The sequence below is a fragment of the Rissa tridactyla genome, chromosome Z (genome assembly GCF_028500815.1).
Source record: "Rissa tridactyla isolate bRisTri1 chromosome Z, bRisTri1.patW.cur.20221130, whole genome shotgun sequence".
Lineage (NCBI taxonomy): Eukaryota > Metazoa > Chordata > Aves > Charadriiformes > Laridae > Rissa > Rissa tridactyla.
In genome coordinates, this window is record NC_071497.1 from 46,893,638 (window position 1) to 46,919,051 (window position 25,414).

Consider the following 25,414-nt stretch of genomic DNA (forward strand, 5'->3'; position numbering starts at 1 on the left):
ATCAGAAGTGCAAGAACATGCAGCCAGTAACTCATAATGTGGTGGAAACCGTGTGCCCAAACATACAAAAAAATTCCACTAAGGCACTGAGCCAGAAAAATTAGGTATTTTCAGGCAATTCCTTTGTAGACACTAAATCTAATCAATTGATTTGTAGTTCCATAGCGGATTCTTACTGTAAATCTAAAGGAACTCTGAGAGTGAAGGGTACTTGACAAATAACAGCACTTTCAAGACAGTTTTGTGCAAAGAATTTATTCTTTCACAACAAAGGGCTCTGAAGAGCGTCCTTTTCTTTAGTATGATAAATTATATTTCTGTAGTAATAATAATAAAAAAATCACATTGCTGTGTTCCTTTAAGTTATGTTACCAAGTAAGTGCTAATTATTTCCTTTGCCATTGTCTGAACATCCCGAGCCATTCACAACAGAAATGGAAAAGCTGCTTGAGTAAATGTTCTGTGTTTAAATCACTGAGAAGGTAGTTAAAAAGACAAAAGGTGTTCTTTTTTTGTGGGCATGCTTATAGACCATATTTCCCTTTGCAGTAAACCCAGAAGTTTGTGTGTACAACGAAAGATTATTTTACAAACACCACAGTTCAGATTAATCACAGGTTGATATATGAAATATTTTACTTATGTTTCATACAAACTGTGAATACAATATAGTTACCTGGAGTAGTCACAACCAGAAATTGTAAAACATGACGTCATAGATGCACAATTTCACTGGGAAGTGTGCTATAACATTTTAAGGGGGAATGTGTCGTCTTTGACAACACGGATGCACCAGATGATAGCAATGAAGGAAACACAGGTAAAGTCAGCAAACTTGCCTATTCTATTATGATTTGCTGAGTAACTATAATCACAAAGTAGTAAACTGCTGGCACCCTATGCCAGTGGCATTCATCGGGTAGATAAATACACCCATCTTGCTTGTATCTGCACATTTCTCGTAGTGGTTGGCAAGGTTGTCCATAAGTGTGTGCGCATGGTTTGAAGCAGAGTTTGTATTAGTTATAATGCACACAACTACATACTGGGAAAGGATTTACTCTCCACACAAATGCACAGAAACATAATCTCTTAGCCAGCTTACATCTGGAGTGCTACTTAAAAGCCTAGCAAGGATTTATGTAAAGCTTTAGGAAAAAGTGTTTTTAGAAACCATTCTGCTCTCACAGTAACTGTTAGCTAAAATCTAGAGGTCCGCATGCTAAGAAGTAACTGAACATACTTAACTAAATTGTTGTAATTTTACAGGAAAAGCAACAAAGCAGGAAATTAATAAATTAGTAAAGAGTTATCTAAATGAATAACTTTCATCATCGTATTCAAGCTCATCTTCCTCATCATCCTCCAAAAGTCCGTATCTAAATTTGCGGTAGATTGTGCCATCCTGGCCCATATATACAATGTCATCTTCTTCATCATCATCTTCAATATCTCGATCTCTATACTCAATTACTTGATCTTCCTGGTAACTGGGACTCTCATGGTAGTTGCTCAGGTAGGAAGGAAATGTTTTGGAGTGATTTGTCAGCTTCTCATACCCACCTTTATTGACAGCCTGGGTTTTGGCTCGTGATTTTCTCCAGATGAATACAATGGCTCCAATGACAAGGAGAAGCAAAATGCAGATAATAATGAAGAAAGTAGTTTTGCTTTTGCTCTCAGGTGGTAGAGTGGTCCGTAATACACAGTCATCTACAACAGCAGTTAAAAAAAAAATAAATGAGCTTGTGTGCCTGTGTATGGTGGGGAGGTATTTGTCTTATCCCAGTACAATCTTTAGGCCTGCTTACATTTTCACATGCATTTCATAGAATGGTTTGGATTGGAAGGGACCTTGAAGATCATCTTGTTCCAACCCCCTGCCGAGGGCAGGGACACCTCCCACTAGACCAGGCTGCTCAAAGCCCCATCCAGCCTGGCCTTGAACACTTCCAGGGATGGGGCATCCACAACTTCCCTGGGCAACCTGTTCCAGTGCCTCACCACCCTCACAGTAAAGAATTTCTTCCTAATATCTAATCTAAATCTCCCCTCTTTCAGTTTAAAACCATTATCCCTCGTCCTATCGTTGCACTCGCTGATGAAGAGTCTCTCCCCATCCTTCCTGTAGGTCCCCTTTAGATACTGGAAGGCTGCTAGAAGGTCTCCCTGGAGCCTTCTCTTCTCCAGGCTGAACAACCCCAACTCTCTTTGACTAGATATAGTATCCTTTCAGTACTACAAGTGTATTCTTGTCGTTGTGAAGGTATAAGGATGTAAGCATGGTTGCTGGGATAGCTATGCTGCTTTATTAGATTAGCAATAACCAGAAAGAAGCAGAAAAGCTAAGAGGGAGACAAATGCATTTTGGCATGATAAGCCTAAAATGCAGTGGTTCAGCTGGCTACCCATTGAAGCAAATGCTTCCCAGCCACCTGGTTTATGAAATGCCTGGCCATTTAACACAACAGCTGTCGGTGTAAGAAGGTGCCATCTCCCGCATCAGTGGCAATTGCTGTAACTTGTGTAAAGCCCTTCCTATTCTGGTGATGGAGCAGTAGAAGCACGCCGTCTGCCTGCAGCTCAGCAGCATGTTTTTCGCTCCGTTCCCCTTTTGATTTTTAAATGCCAGCCCCCTTGGTCATAAAGCCCTTCAGCACAGTCCTACCTTGGGTTTCGCTGCAGTCACAGCACTCTGGGGTGCCTGCCGGGTCAGAGTCGCTGCAGCAGGGCAGGCAGCGGCTTTCCTGCAGGTAGAGCTGCGTGGTGGCTGGGCAGACTGTGCAGTTGAGAGGACCAGGTCCTTTGCACTCGATACACGAGCTGTCACATTGCTCACACTTGGGCTCATCCTCCTTCAGACACAGAACACAAGCAACGCGCCTTTCATTTGGGATTTTGTGGACCTGAGCTGGCGGTTCTGTCCTGTCCTTCACTCTCTGGGTGGTCATCTCTGTGGCACCGCAGGTGTCAATGTCAAAATACCATAGGGAGTAGGAAAACTAAAATTTGGTTCATATTTTTTGGGTTCTCAGGGGTCTGCTTGTAGGGAGAGGGGGGGAAAATGTTATAGGAGCTTGGAGATCTCACTTAGCTAGACAGCAAGCTAAAATTCATTGAGACTGTAAGCTTTTTGGCCAGAAAGTGTGTTTTTGTTTTGCTAGTCCCACACTAGCAAATCTATGGGGTTTTTGGCAGTAATGATGGTAATGTGGCCTTCAAGAAGTATACTCAAGTGAATAATTAAAAGTAAGTGATATGGGAGGAGCAACATGAAATATTCTGGAAAAAAGAAAAGGCAGCTGAGAGAATGAATTTCCTTTCTAACTTGGGAAGGAGCAGAAATAAGGAATAAAGCTGCCTGGAAATTTTCTAGCAAACCAGATTTTTATTAGACTGTGTTAGTTCTGCTTTACAGAAACAGCTTAGATTCAAACACACTTCTCAAATTCCAGATCAGCTCCTGGAAGCCTCTGTGTACAAAGACTACTGTAGATCATCTTTGTCACGTCTACATTGCAGAATGCTCTGAGCTCAGGTAATTCAGGGCTTCCAGTGTTCGCAGTTCCTGGCCTATTGGGAAAAATTGCTATTTTTCTGCCTTGGGACCAGGACCCCATATTCACTGTGAGGATCTGGAAACTCCAATAACCTTTCATCAAACTTGTCAGACCTGCGAGGCTGCTTGTCCTGAATTGAGGAACCGGGGCAAGATAGGAGGGTGATAGCAGAAGCTCCAGTTTCTTAGAGTCAAAGCTCTTGCAAAGAACTGTGGACCTCTGTGGTCCCCGGCTCTTAGGCTGTTTTCTCAGCTCACAGTTATGGAGCAGCACTTCTAAGGGGATATTCCAGCCAGAGACTCCAGGGTATGCAGCATCTCAGTCCAGCTGGCTTGCCTTGCTGCTATATTCTTGAATAAACATCTTTGGAAGGCAGTTAGTGTGGAAATCTGGAAGCTGGAGTGCCCAGTGTTGTGGCACAAACCCAAACCTAATTGTGGTCCTACTCTACTAAATATACAGCTCTGTTAACTTCAGCCTGTCTCTCCACTAGACGTTTCTGCCAGCAGAGCTGTCAATCAGGAATGCAATGCGATTTCTTACAGAAAAAGCAGCAGAAGTCCATGGGGAAATTTCAGTTATACTGGAAGAAAAAAGTGCTCCCTTACTAATATACCTGATGTTGTTCATATGGCTTTGGTATCATCATTGATAAAGTTGTGCCTTTGTATTTACTGGTAGAGGATTACTCTATAGTAGACAACCCTACAAAGAGACAATACATCCTCTGCCAAGAGAAGAAAAAAGTAAGCATATTTAAACCTAAGCAGCCTTGAAAACACAGAGAAGAGCACTCTGTGTTGTTTGTATTGTGTTCAGAAGTTAAAGTTCAGTGTACAAATCGCAGGAGAAAATGCCTATGAATAGGTACCTCTTGTCCTGGTGGCTCCTGGACTTTGTATTCACCTACAAAACAGTCTGAGTTGCACATTCCACCCAATAAACTGTAGCTCCATACACAAGATGTGCAGCTGAATGCTCCCTTTCCTAGAAAGGCAAATAAAACAACACTTTTACAGCAGGAAAATTGTCAGCTAACTTCCTTTAAAAATTATACTGATCGCTGCCACCAAAGAAAAGGTTATTTGTCAACAGCAAGAATCAGCAGTGACGAGTCCAGCATGAGGAAGCTGGTATCAGAAAGAACTTGGCATCCTAATCTTGAGGTTTTATGTGCCCACAAAGTGTATTTCTTATGTGTTTTGATATTCATGAAAAGCTGATTTGGGAATCAGTTGTACAGGAAAGCTGTGACATTTTCAGGAAATCAATTATGTCAGTGCATTGAAGTAAAATTGTGGGAAGCCTTGCACAAGTGCTCTCCTCCACAAAATCAGTACTTATTAGCCCTGCAGCTAACCTGCTTCAAACCACAATGAATTAAGGTATATTTATGTTTGAATAGCAAAACAAATTCTTCAGTTGCATAGGAAAAAAATATTCTTCACTAGGTGCAAACAGAGCATCATATGCACTTTGTGTATTGGAGACTCTTTTTGAAGACAGATGCTGCACACAGTATTTCTGTGGAACATTGAAGTGAAGGGTTGGTCCTACGTGTTAAAATGCCCCTGTCCATTTCCCTGCAACGAGGCATTTTCTGCTGCTGTCCGAAAGGAAGAAAATGGGAATACAAGTAGTTCATGTTAGCAGCAGTAAAACAGGTGAAGTTAGCAACCTTCTATAACCCAGTGAATTTACTATGTGATTTTTCTGAGCAGTGCAGGGTTTGCCTTCCTGCTCTTAAGAAACATGAGACACCACAACACTTCTTTGCTTGTACATCAGCAATGCAGATGCATTTCAGAACACCTGCAGATTTGCTGTTTAGAAGGGCTGGCTTGTGTTTCATGTTAGTGTCTCTGTAATTATGATAGAAAATCTGTCCTGTAGTATTCATCCCAAATAAAGCAAAAATCAACGGAACTAGTCTATAAATTAAAATGTCTATCTTTTTGTCCCAAATTCAAGCCAAAATATTTCTGTTACTTGTTATAATATTGTTATACAATTACATTTTAATATTCTTGAAGGTGGCTTCACTGTAAGAGTTGTTTCCACAATTTTAAATATTATTATTTTGCAATTAGCCATCTGTGCTACCCAGTATACCCACTATACAAAACAAATGTTGTATGTTACAATATGGTGTGAACTAAGTGGCAGGGTGGCATCTGTTAGCTATCATCTAATGCTGTTCGGATAGAATAGGACACCAAATGGGTCCAAGGGGATTAATGCTGCTTGTTTCAGAATTGGATGAATTAGGAAAAAGAAGAAAGTGAATGCGTAAGTGTGTCACAGAAAAAAACAGATGGTCTCCCAAAGTTATCTTTGAAAAATACTTAACTATATTAAAAGCAGCAGACATCACTGCTTGTTTTGTTTTGTTTTCTTTGTTTTGTTTTACTTTTCACTCTAAATATGTGCTTTATGGCCTTATTCTTATCTTAAATGTTGTTAGCTGTTGATCTTCTGTTCTTCCCTTTGCAAACTGTAAATAGGTGTGGTTGGATTTAGGTTCCTTGGCTTTCACAGAGTAACACATAGTAGGACAGCTCAAAGAGTGAGATATTATACAGTCATTTTTCACTGTTTGTGCGAGAAATGAGGTCCAGCTCTAACCAATTCTCCTTGTTTGAGCAATATAGGACTAATTTTTCTTCTAATGACTGGGAAAACTGTACTTTTAGAAGACTCTGGTGTCTGAATTTATGAAAATACTTATTTTATAGCCAGCTATGGCATGTGGGATTCAAGGTCTCGGTGTTTTTTGAGTTAGCCAGGTGCAGGGATGAGGAGGAGTGAGACCAGGCACTTGACCCAGGCTGGCCAACAGGATTATTTCATAGCACAAATGTCACATTCAATATAAATTAGAAAGTTTGCTGAGAAGTTCACTCTCCCATGATGGCTGCAATCCTGACAACTTCCTGCCTTGGTGTCGGGCCCTTGAAGGACCTGCAGGGCCCCTTCCTCCCAAAGCCGCAGCGCTCGCAGTGGCCAACATTTGCCGTCCACTGCTGGCAGTGCACTGCTTCCTGCTGATAGAATTGGCTGAGTATAATCCTTGTCTATTTTATATTGGTATTGGTATGAATATTAGTTCTTTGCTGTTATTAATGTTAACTATCTAGTCTAACTCTATTAAATCTGTTCATATTTCAGCCCTCGGATTTCCTTGTTTATTTCTGATTCCCCTTCCTGGCTGGGGAGAGGTCATCGGGTGCTAGAATAATTGTCTGAACGACAATAAATTGTTTTGTGTTCCTCAAACCATAACTCCAACAGAGCCCTTTTTTTTTTGAAGTTGGTGAGCATCTTTGTGAGAGGGCTGGCTGACGGAATCTTCATTACCGTTGTCAGTTTGTTTCCCTTCACTGACTTGGCACTGGGACTCACTCCCAGCCCTCCCCGTGAGCCTTTACGCTTGTGCTCTGTGGGTGGAGGCAGCCCCTGCAGGGAGCTTGGAAGGAATTCATATCCTTGCTTCCATCTCGATCAATCAATACTCTCAAAGTAAGGTGGCAGCATGGAGCAACCAGCGAAACAAGTCACCCAGGGCCAGGGGGAGCCCAGCAGCCCCCAGGGAAGGTCTGCGTCACCCACTGCAGGTCATGGGCAGGTTGGTAGCGCTGTATGTGGTTCGTCTCTTTGAGAAGTGTTTCCAAATCTTGGAGCAGAGAGGGAAAAAAGCAAAACCAAAGAGTTGGCAGGTGTTTTGATAACCCTGTTTTTGGTCAAAGCAGAGTGTATGCTTTTACCTTCACAAGTTCGGCAGGAAGGGTGGCATCTTTCACAGACGTTGTTGTCCTTGCTTTCATAGTAGTACTCAGGACAAGAGCTAATGCATTCATTCTTGGAGCGTAACAGGTAGAAATACGTATCACAGAAAAGGCAGTCTGTGGGTTGTGGCCCCATGCACTCCTTACAGCCCTTGTGGCATCTCTCACATGAGCCAGTGGAGTTCTGTGCAAAATACCTGAAACAGATCAGATAGCCATGGCTTTGCACAAAGACCAGCAGAGGCAGGAAACCCAAAACATCATTCATCCTTAGCTTTTACTGTGATTACATAAATGTATAAAAGTGATAGTGGTGTGATCACAGTAAGGATTTGCAATCTCAGTGAAAATAAAATTAATTTCCTTTAGTTCCCCTTGGCCATTGGAATTCAGCTATAAAGCAAGACTTTGTAAATTAAGGGTCCATAAAGCAAGGCTTTCTAAAATCTAGGGCGAATTCAAACACAAAGTAAGTATGTGAATAGGCAGAGCTCAGAAAACCTCAACTTGGCTCTGCAAGAGGTATCCTGGAGATGTTGGGTAAGCTCTGAATTCCTCACTGCTCCTGATGACCTGCTGTCAAATGAAAATTCAGAAATTTCATATTTCCTTTCAATGCACAAATAGGCTTAGCCAAAGGATACTAGCAGAGGAACAGCGTTCAACTAAGTTGTGCTGTCAGGGAAAAAGAATTGTTGCACTGTGGTTTTGTTGAGACGTGGTCATTACAGACTTGCAATTTAATGGAATGATAACTCAATTTAACCGCCAGCATGATCATACAGTACTGCAAAATGAAGTGGACCTGAACCAGAAACCATAGGTCCACTTCCCAAATTTGAATTTCTGGGACATAATCCCAGAGCATAGTCACAAGAGCATGGAATTCACATTTTGAAATTAAATGGACTCATGTTAATGAAGTTGCTGTCTAGAATTCTGAGTCCTCCATTGAACGGTGTTTTAATGGTCTGTTTTACTATGATCCATTAGGAACATTCACTCAATGCAAAGCAAAAGTAACCTCATCCAAACTTCAGGTTAAATGGAGGCTGCAAGGGATGCTTGAAGGAAGTTACACTGCTTCCCGTGCTCAAGCTGGCTAAGAGATAACTTAGTATGTTTATTCTGCTGTATAAACATAACCTAAGGACATTCTTGGAGTGTAAGAAAGGCCACACCACATCAAGCTCGTCTCAGTTTGGGCACCAACTTTACAGTTTCCTACTGCGAGGGGAGGTTTTCCACCACCTCTGTACTGGGATAACATAAGAATTTTTCACCTGAAAATAGAATTCAGTTCTATTTCACTCAGAAGTAGAATAGGGCAAAGTGACTTAATTGCTCAAAGCTCTCTCTGTGAGGTAGCTCTTAGCTAAAGATCTTGGCCTTACCCTGCTGGACACTGGTTCACGCATGCTTTTCCTTGTCTGTACCAGCCTGGTTTGCAGGAAAGGCACTGTGAGCTGTGTTTTCCAGTGCAAGTGACACAGGCGCTGTGGCACGGGGAACATCGTCTCTCATCGCTGTCAACATAATACCCATCTGGGCATGTTTCAACACAGGTTGTATCTGCACAGAGGACAATGCAGAATAATACATCATATTCAGTATTTGCTGCTATAAAACATCTCATACAGCTGTGCTAGAACAAACTCTCTAACAGGAGATGATGTTAGAGTGTGTACCAGAACAAGAAAAGAGAATGTTAGGATATAGTAATTATTTTTTTGTTTCTTCTAAGTCTTGTTGGTTCATTAGTCCTCATTTCTGTGTTTTATGTACATTAGCAGGCACTTCAGAACAGATAATATTTTATCTTTGGGAAATATAAATGCATAATACATAATAATGAAGAGCAGCTGTGATTTCTTTCAGAATATACAAAAGATGAAACAGTAATTAGGAAACTTTCTGTCTTCATTGCCGTTTTCCTTAGGTTTTACTCTAGGCATCATCCTCATTGCATTTTGTATATATGACAAATCTGATGGCTAATTTGAGATTTAGTGACATTTGTTCATTGGTTGTTAGCCCTGTCTGTGGCTGCTGCTTTATGTTATGGGAATAAATGCCTGTAATGCTGCCAAATGTACCAGGTACATCCCACTTCTTCACTGAGATTTCAGAGGGTCATTAGAATAGGAATATTGAATGAGAAGTTAGAACTGATGCTACTAACTGCAAGTGCACCAAGCTAAGAGAGCAGTGATCGTTAGTAGTTTGTACTTATTATTTAACTTGTGTTTATAGTTTTGCTACTTAGGTTGCAACTGGGCAAAGGAAGATTATTTCTATTTTTCTTACAATTCTTTCTCCACTCCAGGATGTTTATTTACATACTTCCATCAACTGTACCAATTGTAATGGTGCGAAGCAGCTGAGTGTGTCGATAAAAAAGACAAGTCTGATGCAAGACCTCAGAAATTTAAGAATGCAAAATCTGCATCAGAATTAGACTCAAAAAGCTCAGTTTCAGTTTTAGTTCAAACTCTCTTTACATTTTTCCTGCATGAAAGATCATTTTAATAATTTTTTCTTCCAAAGATTTTCTAAAATCTTTATTTGCTTTTTAAAGAATATGCAAGTAAGTAAAGTTTGAGACCCGGGGGTTTATACTTTTTATCAATTTGTTTCTGAGAAAATAGTCTTTTATTCCAAAGTCAGAAAAGTGGTTTTGCATCTCAGCCATCCACTAGATACTGACCTAGTGATCCATGAACAACTTTTTAATAGCTCTGCTTAAGTATTTCTTTGCTCATCAGATGTCTGCAGGGATTAAACAAGCCAACATGAAAATGTGAGCTTTTTGTGCTACATTGAAGGCGGAAAAAAAAAAAAGCAAGGCTCAGGATATCCCTGTTCGTAGGAAACAACAGGAATATTACATATCAAGTAAACAAAACATACAAGATTTGTTTAGTTATGGTGTTTGTTGCTACTTAGAAGTCCTGCTTTGGCCCCAGTCTGTGGCAAGCCCAGTCTCACAAAGAGTTTCCAGGTAGCCCCACAGAAGTAATTACCTCTGCACAAGTTGTCTACTTGTCAGCTCAACTTTGCAATATTTAGCTTGTCTGAAGCAGCCCTAGATGTTTCATAAATGTGACAGAAACTTGCCTATTTCATGCATTCAGTGTAAAATAAAATCTAGAGGCAGGAGCAAGACACTTACTGAGAAGATAGTGGTTATTCGCACAGCTAAGACAGTCGTGTTCAGTGGGTCCTGAGCAGTGGAAGCATTTCTTATGACAAGACTTGCAAGTCTGAGTTTTCTCAACATAGTACTCAGTGCGAGAACAGGATCCAGACGCCACACAGTGCCCATCATTGTTCATCATCAGGCCATTTCTGCAAGTAAGGCAGGCAGTGGAAGAAGAACAAGTCTGGCATGTCCTATTGCATGCTGAAATGGACAAACAGTAGGAATGTCACCATTTCTTGTTGCATTTCAGGTCATTCTTTCAGCTTTAATTTTTCAAGGAGCAGCCACCATCTCGGGATAAGAAGCTGATGGAAACAGAGTGATAGCTCTGCTTCTGCATAGTAAAACAAACGTTTTACTACTTTCAATCTTAATGCAGGTTAATGCATAATCCTTAGATTTCCTATTGCACTGGCACTGCTTTTGCTGAGCAGTGGTTCTCAACCTGCTGTCTCCAGCAACACTCAGCACTTTACCAGAGTGGTTGCCCATAATATTAAGCACATCTAGCTTTGCTACCTCCCTCTCAGCTTTCTCCAATGTTTGCTGTTCTAAGGTCTGCCTTGTTATTTTTCTGCATTAGCCAGCTCCTCTGTTTCCAGGACACTGATAGTGACATTAGCCGGCACACACAGGCCCTTTGAGGATAGTCTTTAATGAGACCCACTCGTATCTCAATACCATTCTGGGGAAAACAACAGCTGCCAACCTTTACAGTCTTTAGTGGCTTCTTCATAGTAAGTCCCTTCAGGACACTTTTCAAAACACATGCCACTGTAGAGGACAAAGTAGCTGATGGTGCACGCAGTGCAGTCATCTGAGTCAGGCCCATCACAATCCTTGCAGTCTGCATGGCAGGGAAAGCAGTGCTTGTCTGCGGCGTAGAAGTGAGAAGGGCAGTCCTGCACGCACTGGCCCTCGTGCAAGAGGAAGTCATCCATGCACTCTACAGAGGACAGCAAACAACAAGTAAGCAAACAGGCAGCAAATTCTGACCTCTGTAAGTGAGGGGGTGAAGAAATCCTAGGAAACCATACATCCTGCAGTGCCCATCATAACGGGAGGTAGGAGGACAGCTTGGGAAGGTAGTGCTTTCTTTTTCAACTCTTTCCTCTCCAAACTGCCCGTAACGGTCCAACCCTCACACAGCATCTTCTGTGTTGCATCAAGAGGCTGAGAAGCCCAGATACATGTTCAGCTTTGCTGATATTAACCGAACCATGATGCCACTGAATATAGGTGTACTTCTGCTGAGATATTATATCTTCATTATGAACTTCCTGCAAAATGAGGGATGTCCACATCTTAAGTTCTGCTTGGTTTATTATTAAAATATGAGTCTGGCTGGAATATATGGATCTGAATGTTTGTCTTTGTATAGAGCTGGGATTCATCTGCTAATTGTATTTATGAGTACTTGGTTTAATAGCTTTATTGATGATTATTTTTTTTTTCATTTCATCCATGTTTGTGTTTCCGGAATGGCTTGCTCAACATTCACTATCCTGGAAATTTTCATGGGGATATTTGGACTCACTAAGATATCCAAGGCTTTCCTAATATGTTTCATTACAGAGATTTCATTCGCGACCATGAGTATTCATTTGCAAAAATGGTAATGAGATGTAAAGTTCAACCAAACTAGGAAAGAAACATTCTCTATTTCACATTGGTGTAAATGTGTATGCAAATGTTTAGGCATGGATACACTTGGTCAGAAATAGAATCAGACGAGCAGGAACCTCCAAAGGTCGACAGCAACAGGCAAAGCAACGTGAAATCTTTACAGATTAATGGTTTAGACTGAGTCTCATCATAAAGCACTGATTGCTTAGCCTCTATCTTAGAGGTTAGCAATGATAATATCTTAGAGGTTAGCAATGATATATACATCTCTTTTTTTATTTTTGCTCATTTCAGAGTTCTTTTCAGATCTGTGTTTCTGTCAGTCTGTCTCTGGACAGATCCAAATGGATTTTAGCCAAGACAAGACCAATTCTTAATAATACCTTTGCATATTTGATTGTGAATGCACTCCCGACACATTTCAGGGCAGTGTTTGCAGATTCCTTCAGAGGCAAAATGCTTCTCTGAACAGGTAGGTTTACATTTCCCTTGCTCCAGAAGCAAAGGACTTTTACAGGACAGGCATTCATATGCACTTCCCGTGCACGTTTTACAGGATTCACTGCATTCCTCGCAAGTCTCAGAATCATTAAAATATCCCCTGTTGAATGAAAACAAACACAAAACAATCTGCTGGTCAGCCTTTAGTTAAGAAACAGCCTAGGCTATAAGAATTAAGAGTATACATGAGACTTTCCCAGCATGCACATTTCACTGGATTAAACCCAAACAGGTTTCTCACACAATTTGTTGCCCATCCCCAATTACATCCCCTCTGCCTGCATGCGGAAAATGTGCATGGTTACTGCTATGAAGAAGTCTGGCCTTCCTTTGTTGTTGTATCTCATCTCTAAGGGATGTTGGGCTTTCTTGCTCATGTCTTCATTTCCCCCTGAGGAAGGGGGATAGATAGGAAGATGTATAATGTTTGGGAAAAGAAAGATGCAATCTCCAGTCTTGCACAGCTGACCCTCAACAGTGATATCAGGGAAAGAGAGAGAAGTATAACCTCAGTGGCCCTAGAGGAGAGAAAGAGAAGAGAAAACCCTGGAATTGTGAAGGTTGGGAAGAATAAAAAGGGCTGGGATTAAAAAAAAAACCAGCAAAACCAGGATGCTTAAATAGTACCTATGTTTAGTGACAGCAAGCTAGAGACAGTGAAGAGGGAGCATGTTTTATTAGTATCTGTGGTGTGAGAGCATCGGTAGACAACCACGGTTGGGACTATCAGTCATAAAGAAAATATAGCAAAATATTGTGCCTATATTTCAGGAGAAGACGGATAAAAGTAGAGGCTGGATGCAATCCAGTCTGCCTACACTCTCAAAACCAAAATGTTAGAAGGTTAAAGGAAAAGCGAGTCCACATTTTGAGATGATTCCAAATCCAAATGTTGGATGATGATGTCATTGATGAAAACTAAGGAAGCAGCTGACATAGAAAATAGCGCCAGAACATGTACTTCACTTTAACAAGCTCATTCTTCCCTGTAGAGGGGTGCTTTTCCTTTCCTTCTTGGAGATGATCTTTCCGAAGAAAGGCTGGGGAGGTATGTTTGGTGCAAGGTTAGAGAAAAGATAAGAAGAGCTATGCTTGCCATCTGTTCTCATCTTTTTTTTTCTCCTAACCTTTATCGTGATCCTGCGTCTATTTCTCACAGTCTTCTCTTATTCCAGTCTTGAGTACTTGGCTATCCCAGTCCCTCAAAATCCTCTGTCAGAAATTATCAGTGCAGCAAATCAACCTTTTCCATCCCCTACAGAATGTCCCAAAAGTCAAAAAAAACTCCCTAAAAAATATCTCATATAATCCTCTGCTCCAGTGGAGAGTAGTTGTGCCTCCAGAACTTTGTCCCAGAGGCTGAAACCAGAATTTAACTCTGGTGGACTTTGTTGAATGATGTCTGAAAAGCCACTATTTATAGTCTGGAATGTGGAAAAAAGGGGGATAATAACAGCTGAAAAGACTAGTGATATATGAACAGGTTTAATTTTGTTATATTGACCCTGTGCGGGATAACTGTGGGGAATGAGTACTGAGAACAAACATATTAATGGCAAAACATTATCTTTGCTTGTATGTCACAACTTCTGATATTAAAAGTTGTTTCTGGACTACAGTAGGCTTTCGTGTAATTACTTTGCATTTTCTCTGACATTTGATGATCTTATTCTGTTCCACTGGCCCTTATTGGCTTATTTGACAAAGTTAGCAGCAAAGTACTGCTAGAGAATTTGTACTGATTGTAAGAAAAGCAGGAACTGCACATTTTTCTAAAGAAAAAGGTTAACGAAGCAAGATCTTCACACTGCATAGCACAGAGTTTGTGTGTATATATAGGTATGATGAATGCTGATGAAAAAAGCACAGAAACAGGAGAACCTGATCTACTCAAGTGCCTGATCTAATATCCATTGCCGTCAAATGGGAATCTTTCTTTTCAAATTCCGTTGATTACAGGGAAAAGTGAAGAATACAAGCCAAAGAGAGAAACACATCACTAAGCGCTGTTTTTCTGTATCAGGACTCTGATCTGCCACTTTGTGGGTTCACACCCCTGCTCTGTACCACTTTGAGGAAGGAACAAGTTAGGAGAATGACTAGAGGCTTATTTTCAATCACTATAAAGAGCTACCCTGAAGTACCATGGTCCTATTGAAATCAATGGGAGCTGTACCATCTGCCGTAGGATTTCATGGCTAGTTTCACTTACGATTTTTCACTTTTTCTCTAAATGAGAGAAAATGTGGTTTGTTCAGGCATTTACCTTGACTTTTACCTATGGTAAAAGGCATTTACCTGTGACTTTTACCTTGTGGTAGTTTCTGGTAGCCTAGGTTACATTAAGGGCTCCCTTGAAAGGTCTATAATGGATCTGAACTTTAAAGAGAAGGAACACAGTGAGAAAATAAGGAGCAGTCATCCGGCAGCAGATACTTACTCAGGGCATTCCTGTAAACATCTGCCATTGTGGAGGAAGAGCGGATGGTCCTGTTCAGCCTGGCACTTCTGACAGTGCCGGTGGTTGGAGCACACCTCACAGCCATCCATGCACACCTCGCACTTTCCACTTGCAACATCGCCAAAAGTTTTTTGAGGGCACAGAGGGACACAGGCATCATGGATAAGAAATTTTCCTGTCAAAAGAGCAATCCAGGTGGGGAAAGGCACAAGTTAGTTATATATTTAGAAGATTCCTGCCTTAGATGACTATACAAAAAGCTTCCAACTTCCTCAAAATCTAACTTTTTGATGCTTAAAAACATGAATAAAGCATTCTTTAATCCATTTCCCAAAGTAGTTTGCTCAACCTTCACTGAAATTTAAGGTTAGAAGGAATCATCAGGATTATCTAGTACATCTTCCTAATAAATCCATACTCAGTAATTCCTGCATCATGTCTACAACTTTTGATTGAAAAGAAAGAAAACATTCACCTAACAATTTTTTTTACCCATATTGCCAAGGGCGTGTGCTTAATTCCTAGCTGATGCCTGACTTCATCTGGTGATTATCTGATTACCTGCCTATACTTGAAGCTGTCAAAGAACTTTCTAGTGACCATTAACAAAAATATTCCCTGAAAGTTTGTAGGATACAGAATATTTTAGCCTCTTGCAAAACTTACCCAAAGAAGCTGCAGTCTCTTACCTTCCGGACATGAAGTACATATGTCAGCAGTTTTCTCACAGGTCCTACATGAAGGGTCACAGGACTGAAATATTTTTTTTTCATCTGGGATGAAAGGAAAAAAAGTTTAATTTTTTACTGTCTCACAGGCTGTTTTTGTTCACTTCCCCTCCCTTTAAGAGGTCCATTTCCTACAGCTTTATCTAAGCTGTTTCAAAAATGTACCTCTGTGAATTTTTGGAGTTCACACATTTGAAGAACTTGATGACTGTGTTCAACTCCACTCTCTTAAATGGTAAGTTAAGAGTTGTAATAAAGGAAAATACTAACTTATCCTGAGATTCACTAAGGTGCTTCTCTGGACTGCTTACTGCAAATGAGAACAATAATCTAGCCTAATAATATTAGTTTCAATGTAGTGCTCCAAAACCAAATCCAGATCTGTAATCATAATAGATTGCAAACAGAAAAAGCTAGAAAGTATGTAAATTTGGAGGACTTGGTGTAGTGAGGTATTTTCATGGAGATTTTGTACTAGCTGGTTGCAGAGCACCATCATCCTGTAACTAATGGAGAAAACTCTGAGGAGGAAGGAGAGAAATGAATCTTTGGAAAGAAAATATGTTTAAATAGTTCTGCTCAAAGCTATTGCCTGCTATTCCCCTCCAAAAGGAAGAATCTGATGTGTTTCAAATGGCGTTTTTATGTCTGTGGAAAACTAAGACTTTGGTTACGGTTTGCATAGACTTTATTCAATGTGTTACTCAGCTCCACAATGAGAAGGTGATTCGAGGGTCATACTCAATACAGAGAAAGTTTGCTATGCCACGTGATAGGTCCTAGCGTGCGGCTCTGTATTTTGATCCAAGCAATTATAACAACATGTAAATGGATGTCTGATGAAAAAGTAACTGTGGGCCAGTGGACAGAAGACAGTAGTCTTTTGATTTTGATGAAAATAAAAAATAAATAAGAAGTTGGTTGCAGATTCAGCTTTGCATCTCAGCTAGCGTATCCAGCTCGTCCTGCCAATTTAATATGTACGATATCTGTAAGTCAGTGGACTGGCTGACAATATCCATTAGCCACATGCAGCATGTCACTACACATTTTTGTTTTGCCGGTTATGCCAAAGTAGTTTAAAATGCTGTCATTTTGAATGAAAGTCATGAAAGCGAGTGAAAAGAGGAGGGAGGGGGAAAGGAGACTCATATAGAGCCCTTTCCCACAAAGGGAAATGATGGGCATTTTATTAAGCAGAGAGGCATTTGTTAAAAAAGTGGGTATGTGCATAACATGGCACAGGGGCAGAAGAAGGAGGAATAATAATAAAAATATTGTTAATTATTATTATTTATAACTGTACTGCTAAATGACGTGAGACTTAGCTGTCTCAGTGAAAGAAGTTAGCTCCACATTGAGTGTGTCTAGGAGACAGTCCATAACAATATGGCACATCCACATCTGACTACCAGCAGCTCAGAACATGTTAAAAACTCTCTGTGGTAAAAAATCCCTCAATATGCTGTACCTGGCCAGAACAAGAACAACTGAGGAGGTTCCAGGGACAGCACAGCAGATCAAAACGTGGCTGCTTAACAGTAGGGCACTCAGCAAGGACATGGTTAGTCATTCTGTACCAGGACTACTTGTGAATACTACTTGCACAGGGTGGTGAAAGCCTGTAGTGTTGCAACTTTTGTTGGTAACTGGCATAATATAAAGCAGCTCCAGACACAGCAGGAGATTAGGAGAGTTTTCCTTGTCACCACCCTTCTGGCTACAGCGTCTCTGCCCTCCCTGAACAAGGGCCCAAGAGGGTTTGCAGGGTCCAGGCTCAGGCCATAGGATCCACAGCATAATGTATGTAACGGAAGAAAGCTGCACACTGTCAGGGTGAATGTGGGTTGCGGTAGTCCAGATTGGAGACTGGGTCTGCCCAGTCTGAGGCGGTTGCGGTAGTCCAGATTGGAGACTGGGTCTGCCCAGTCTGAGGCTGACGGACGAAGTGTGAGACCCTTGTGTATCGCTCACAAGACAGCAAATAGCTTTACCGTTGGCTTTAGTAGCCAGAAGTGTTGGTAGTCATGGTGAGTCAGAGACTTACCAAGGACCAAGACAGGTTGGACTAGGGCAGTATTTCAGTAAGTACCACCTGAAGACCCTTTTCAACTCCAAAGGTACAGAGGCCTTCTGGAGACAGAAAATGCCTGAAACTGAATTTTGAAGTGTGCAGCCTCAGCACTGCTAAACAGCTGACATAAAAACCCTGGGTTTGAGCCCACAGAAAGGCTGTGTCACCTTTGTGACTTCATATTGACCATAGCTGGAACCTAAGGTGTAATCATCAGTGTATAAAAATTAACACCTCTGGAAAAGCTCTTTGGAGAGACAAGAGCAAGTGAGGAAGGTACAGAGTCCCTGGCTTGTGGAAGAAGAAAAGGTGGAAGTGATGTATAAGCATCAAGTGGAAGGGGAGGGATGTAATACTAAGTAATCTCTAAAGTTGCAGGGGTGGGAGGACAGCACAGGGGCAGGTATTGATGAAGGACTGGAGAGGCATAAGGAGATGTTAGTGTGTGAAGTGCGTTCAGTGTCACCTAAAGCAGCAATGAGATGCCCCGTCTTCTGGTATCAACAGTGTAACTGGGGCCTCAGTGCTGGGGCTCTTTGCGATGAGGTTCCTGCTGCTGGGGGGGCAGTCGTCAGGTTCATTCAACATTTAGGGTGGAAGGACATTTCTTGAAAAATCCTGATTAGGGTCTGTACTTTGCACTCTCCATGTATAAGTTATATATTTCCATATAGATTAATAGTCGCGTAGTTTAGGGAGTGTAGAGCTAGAGTTACAAAGTAATTTAAAAATACTGGTTTTGCTTCTCTATAAGTTTCATCCTTTTTGAGGAGAACAAGCGTTTTCTTCTTCTTTTCTTAGCCCTTTTAAGCGTGTGGATGTGGATATCTTGTAAGACTTTCTGCAATAGCAGATCCTGTGGGTTTAGATCCTTTCTGTCTCTTGCTGACGTATTTTCTATGGCTTTTTTCCCTGCTGAAGACCTATTTTCAGGTTACAACATGCTGTTCCAAGAGGATTCTCATCCATTTAAATGACCCTGAATGTAGAGGGCAGTTCGAGCCTCTCTCAAGCCTCTAGATGTATCTAACCACATAGCACGCAAGCATTTTCAGTTTGATTATCCAAATAATCCTCAAAGTAACTTTCTGGTGACCATTGCTTACTCTTGTCTAATGCAGAAATTCACTGTCACAAGAGTTTTTTGGAGAGATTAGTCCTGTATTTTCCTGACTCTTCATTATTGAACAAATCCTTAAAGAGTGTCCTTCCTGATGTCATCTGTAAGAATATAAGGAATATTCCACAAACTCTGGATGTTTGGTGTTAATAGATTTTCTATTTTCTTATCCTTAAATACGCAGACATTCTCTCTTTCTCTGCTCTTGAGAGAAGATCCCCACTGGCCTGCAAGTCCTAAGATTTTTCCCTTTTAAAGAGCAGTAATTTGTCACTCTCTGAAAAAGAATATTGAGTAATTGATGATATATTGCACAGCCATGTAGTTTTTAATTAATGTTTTTCACTTTACCTCTAGAACCTTGGCTGAAAAAAGAGACCATCTGTTCCTGATTTCTGCCTGCAGTTGCATATCCTCAGTTCCTCATTTGCTTTGATAAACCTTCAGAATTTGTCAAGGTAGAGTTCTGATTTTCCCACTGAAAATGTCATTGGCTTTTTTTTCTAAATACGCAGTAAATAATACAAATTTTCATTTCCCTTTTCAGAAGCTTTGCATCCAGCTACCTTACCCTGGCTTGTGTTTTATTTTTTTTAAATCCCTACTGGGTAGTTTCAAGTGCTGTAATTTAATATCAGTTATGCGTGTGAAGAAGCAAGCCAGACATATTACTGAAGTATGCGTTGCCGGGGAAAAAGACCTTGATCCTGGCAAGAGAGTTGGTGTAATATAAAAAATAAATAGCAGGAAGGTAAGGTTAAGCAGAGTTGTTGTTAACTACTGATGAAGAATGTCCAACGAGCTCATTGTTTCTAAAACATTCAAAGCCTTACAATTAAAAATAAAGCTCTTTTTCAGTGAAGTCCTTTATATTTATATCTAATCCTTGCCCCTTTGGCAGCATTTGTTGTTTTCTGTAATATTTGCTGTCTGTAATATTTGCTAGTTGCCACCAGAGGGGAATGTACACAAGGAATTGGGTTTCTGATAGTTGGCACTGGAGACAACCTCTAACTTCACAGTCAAATATAAGCACTTAAATGCTCCAACTTTAGTATTGACAGAAGAAATCTTATAATTTATTTTTTTTTTAATTCTGGGCAGTTAAAGCGAGTTTTTCCTGCGATAGAGCTCCTACTGACTGGAAATAGGCTTTCATTTACCAAAAAAAAACCCAACCCCAACACATGTTTAGAGTAACGTGAAGTTTTTAAATGTCATTTTCTTTTATAGCAAAAGGTTGCCCAAATGGGTAAATGTGATGCAAGAGATGCGTTTATGAAAACCTGTGCAAAGTACTTGCAAAAATATAACCAGAGCTTTCCAAAGAATAGCCTTACAAAGCTGAAAAATGGTCATGAAAAATGTATTTCCTTGCTCTTTGGGCTGATGATAAATAGAAAGCTTGGAAATGATTGTTTTTAGCTGTTGGGTTGTATTTTGCTTTCCTATAAAGGATGCCATTCTGTACTTGAGGATTCAACAAGCTTTCCTTTAAAATTTCATTCTGTAGCTCTTAGCATTGCGGATGAAACTTGTAAATGTAGAAGCCATAAGTCTAACATGTAGAGGTGTAAACCTCCTACATTCCAAAAGTGGGACATTGATTCTGAAAGTACACTGTATTCTATTATTATACTGTTCTGCTCTTCTTTTTTTTAAAGGCCAAAACATATGACCTTTTCAGACCCACTGAGCTGTTTTTATCCTTAAGCTTATATCCTTTCTTGGTGGTTTTTTTTTTAATTATTTTATTATTTTTTTTCCCCCAAAACAAAAACGGCTTCTATTTAAACTCTATTCAGGCCAAAATCTGACTCAATGTCACATTGATTCTTATGCCTTTGTCAGAATGAGTAACAACTTTGACATACACCCAGCTACATCTCGCCTATTTCTTTCTAGAAACTGAGAAAATTGCAGTGCCATTTCTTGAGCTAAGGTTTACTGCAGCTCTGAAGCTACCATAGTGCTTTTGTCCATTCAGTCTATTCAAGGGATTATCAAACTGGGAGGGCAGGGAAAATATGTATTTTTTATTTTCTTGTCTCATTTGGGCTTGAGCAACATAAATGAGACAATGGCAGAGTTTCTTGAAACCTAATACTGTAAGACTTTAACTGTGACCCCAAACTGAATTAAGGAAAAAATTAGTGAAATTTTAGCTCCTTTCAACACAATGTCCCTGTATTTCCTTTCTGTTTGCTTAAGTGATCTTACTTTGAGCTCCCAGATTTTTTCAATCTGATTTTAGAGAAAGACTAAATGAGTCCACAAAAATATTCAGGGTGAAAAACGTAAGTCCATGCGGAAAGAAATGTAGTCCCTCTCACATGCTCACCACTGGTCCTGGAAAATGTAAATTTTATTAAAGAAACCCAACACGAAACCCTCTACAAACCTGAGGGCATATGAGCAGAGATATGGCCGTATCTAAAGAGATATGCCTTTAAATATAATAGCATTTGAAGTACTTTATGGTCCCTCCTTAATTTCATTTAAGCCCACAACTGTATTTTAAGACTTCTTACTAGTATATACCCTACTACTATATACTATGCTAGTGTACAGTCTTTGTGCTGTCCATCTTGCTCTCTCTACCTGCTCCTTAAGGACAACGGATCTCTATGCCAGATAGTGCAAGCAGTAAGTGTTCAGACTGATAAAAGATGGTTTATTTTCTTAACTTTAAATCTTATTTTTTTATGCTCTTCTATGAGTAAAAGGGAGACTTAAAAACTTGTATTTTTAAGATGCTATCAAAGTAGCTCCCTGTGTACATTTGTTAATACCCTTAGCTTCTAGACATTGACTTCTACAAGGAGAGTATTTTTACAGCATATTTTATTGATGGACCATGGCACAATTGCTGCAGTAAAGAATGCAGGAGGAAATGAAGTGCCATGGCTGTTTGTAACTGCAAATGTATTCTTTTTAGAAGATGACCTATCTAGCTTTTACACTGTATAGTGAGATGTGATTTGAATGTGATCCGGTGGAGATGCTACTTAGTTTTTTAGATTTTATTCTGTGGGTGGCACTGGCCTTGCAAAACGGATACAGTCATGAATAAAAGCAAAAATCCAGGTTACGTTATCTCCATGAGGTAATTACAATTACATAGACACGGTAAAACATAATGGAAACAATATACACATGTAATAAAATACTAGACCTATCCCATTTTGAAGACTTATGTGAACTGTAAATTTAAGGAAACTATAGGAGTACTGAGAAGTAAACCACAATCCCCAATAACCATTAATTCCCAATCTAGTTATTTTATAACAACCATAGTATTACTTTGCAAACAAATAGCTAGAATATGACATTGGCATGCCTAAGAACATATGGGATAATGAATAATTTTTGCTTGCCTCTAGCAACATGAAATTTCACATATGAATGATGCTTAAGAAGGTCTTCTAACTGTTCCCATGGTGCTCTAATTCTGCACTTTAAATGTCATAACATTTTCACATTTGGAAGACTATGACCCATTCTCTCCTGCTGATGATTTCTCTACTGTCTTCTGCCCACCCCATTCTTTTTTTTTTCCCCTCCATATTCTGAGACCTTTATATGTGTATCTACATAGCTGCATTAAGGTCCTTTTAAATAATCTTCTCAAAGCCTGAATTATTGTTTTCTCTCAAACAGTACTTTTTTACTGTTTTTGTTTTACTCTGTGTTTAGGAAAAGTAAAATGTGCAAGATGGATGCAGTTGGTCAATGGCTGCTTGTGGGAGGTTGCTCTTATTATTGGGGGCGGTATGTAATAGTAAACAGAACCAGCTGCTATTAGCTGTGTAATTTACTACAGCATATATTATCTGCATGTAAAGAAGCACATATTCCATTCTGAGTTTGCATCAGAAACAGACCTCATTCCATACCCATTGTTTCCCTTTTGAACTTTTCAGAAGAATGTGGTAGACTAAACCATGTAACCCACGAACAAACGAGTTTTTAGTGCAAAACGTCTAATCCAGTTGAAAGGGTGTGTGTACTCACTTGGTGAATCAAGCTTACACTAGTGTGTCTCCTGGCTTCCAAAGTCATTTCATCATCTGGTACATGAGATAAAATACAGATGTTTCACGCTAAAAACACAGAGCTCGATCTCTCTCTCTTTTTTTTTTTCCTTCCTTTTTTTTTTTCCTTTCTTGGCTTGCCCTGTCTTTTTAAAAGCCTGGATAACAGACATGGTCTGTTTCATATTTCAGACCTGGATATGACTTATTAATGATTCCTGATATGAGTTGAACTGTTTGCCCAGTGGAGTATACCCCCAAAGTAAATATCATTTAGAAAGTTGGTTTTTTGTATAATGTTTTGGTTGTTGGAGTGTGTGCTCATAAAAATTCATGAGTGGTCTGTCATTTATCCTTGCATAAGAAATAGAAGTGAAAGTTCAAACATGGAAAAAAAGTCTGTTCCATATTCACAAAGGTTTTAATCCTCACCTAGATGGACTAGTCTCTCAAATTGCGAAGAAAGTCAGACTCTGTGTTGGTTTCTCCATGGCAGGCTCTGATGTGCTGTCCTTTAATTTATGTTAGCCTTGGAACCAAACAAAACAACTGTCTTTGTTTCACAAAACTCACTTTGTCCCATATGGTACGTCAACACAGTCACTAAAACCACAGTGGAACCCACTGAATCCATGTGACTGGAAGAGCCAAAGAGAAATGGCTTCATTATTTGTAAATACAGTTCAAGGTCTAATACCTCAACTCTCTGTTAGTATCATTTCTAAAGAAAAAGAGTAAATAGAAGACTAATGTAGTAAAAGCTGACGTAAACTACCGGATTTGGAAATTTTTTCTATCTTCCTCATTGTGTTGTCTTCCTGCATTGTCTGGGGCAGGGCATGTGCTGAGGATGAGCTTGGTGCGACTTCATCTTCATTCCCATGACACGGGTGAGGTTGTTTATTTCATACTTGGCCCCCGCCCCCAGCTCAATCCCCCAAACTGGGAGGACTAATAATTGTCTGGCCTGTACTCTTTAATTAGACTTTTTAGCTTGAGCAGAGGCAGCTCTGCCATGGTGCTGCACCACTGTAAATGTGTTGAGGACACTGAGCACGCAGTGGAAGAGGCATGTATTGATAAACGAACAGAAAGGATGAGAGCCAAAAGCCAAATCTCAGCCACAGTCTTGCCCACACTGGGCTGCTGAACAAACCTGAGTCTGCTAATACCCCCTGAAGAATGGACAAGCTTCTTGAACCATGCCCATGCTGCATGAATGGCTACCCTCAGACAACAGATGAGATGCAAGATCCTAATATTTTGCTACATAGAAATGGCTCTGGAGAAAATTGAAGTAGCTGTAAAACAAGCTAAAGAGCTAAAAAAGTAAACTGGGTTAAATTATTTCGAGATCTACCCAGAGGAAGCAGTGAAAAACTTGGAAAGATGCCATGACTTTGCACTAAGGTATAAAAGAAAAAGTATTTCCTCTGTCCCCATAATCTTCTTTAACATAAATAATGGAAAAAAGGATTCCCTACAGATATGCTTAAGAAGATCTGAGAGAGATCATTGTTTCAGGCCAGGTATGTACAGGTATGCCAGCCAGAATCCTCATTGACAGTAAGTTTCAAGGAACACAGATGGGTTTTCATTTTGTCAATTCTTGTACCAATCCTACAGTATTGTTGAACAAAACAATAAAAGACAGTGTCTGTCTCTACTTAATTTTATTGGTTTTCAGAAGGCTTTTGACAATGAAGAAAATAATTAGAACAGGTAGTGAAACTTTGTTTCTTTTTCTTTTTTTTTTCTTTTAAAATTATCCATGTATTTCAAAACATTTTCAGGGTGTGAAATGTTCTGCAGTCTCTAACTAGGAACTACCCTATTAGTGTGACATACTGCTAGAGTTAAATGTGGTTTGGTCCTGCATGAATCCTTTATTTTTTATTAAGGATCTTCAGCATGGAATGACAATTTCAAATACAGATGCCACAGTTGGAAATCTAGACTCAGCTGACATCTGCCTCTTGAATGCATCATCAAAAGAAATGAGTTAAAGTGTGATATTCTAGCCAAAAAGACAATAATTTAGATTTTGTTGTTAACTAGCAAATGAAAATTAGTTATGAGAACCAGATGATCTTACAGTATCTGAGCAAGAAACCTCACAAACTGTTGATAAATGTAGTTATTCAGAGTGTAACTTGTGTAAAGACAGTGACGATTTCATGAACATTTTGACTTGAAGGTTACTACTATTTGGAAGTCTACCCTGGTGAGAAAGTGTTCAAGATATCACTAAGTTCAACATCACTTTCTCGGCAGTTACATGGCACAGCTGCTGCCACGCTGCAGGAATCTCAGCAAGTCTATT

The 25,414-nt window shown here is 39.9% G+C and overlaps 1 protein-coding gene across 1 annotated transcript in view; it reads right to left on the reverse strand.

Annotated features, from left to right (window-relative positions):
- Positions 1-304: 304 nt before the first annotated feature.
- PCSK5 (proprotein convertase subtilisin/kexin type 5) overlaps positions 305-25,414 on the reverse strand; it is a 252,572-nt gene continuing 227,462 nt past the window's right edge. Inside the window, exons 28-37 of the mRNA XM_054184936.1 lie at positions 15,825-15,908; positions 15,115-15,310; positions 12,557-12,774; positions 11,257-11,493; positions 10,518-10,748; positions 8,740-8,917; positions 7,325-7,542; positions 4,432-4,547; positions 2,669-2,855; positions 305-1,713 (exon numbers count right to left, since the gene is read on the reverse strand). Of these exons, the coding sequence (XP_054040911.1) occupies positions 1,310-1,713; positions 2,669-2,855; positions 4,432-4,547; positions 7,325-7,542; positions 8,740-8,917; positions 10,518-10,748; positions 11,257-11,493; positions 12,557-12,774; positions 15,115-15,310; positions 15,825-15,908 (2,069 nt within the window). The 3' untranslated portion in view covers positions 305-1,309. The remainder of the gene's footprint in view (positions 1,714-2,668; positions 2,856-4,431; positions 4,548-7,324; positions 7,543-8,739; positions 8,918-10,517; positions 10,749-11,256; positions 11,494-12,556; positions 12,775-15,114; positions 15,311-15,824; positions 15,909-25,414) is intronic.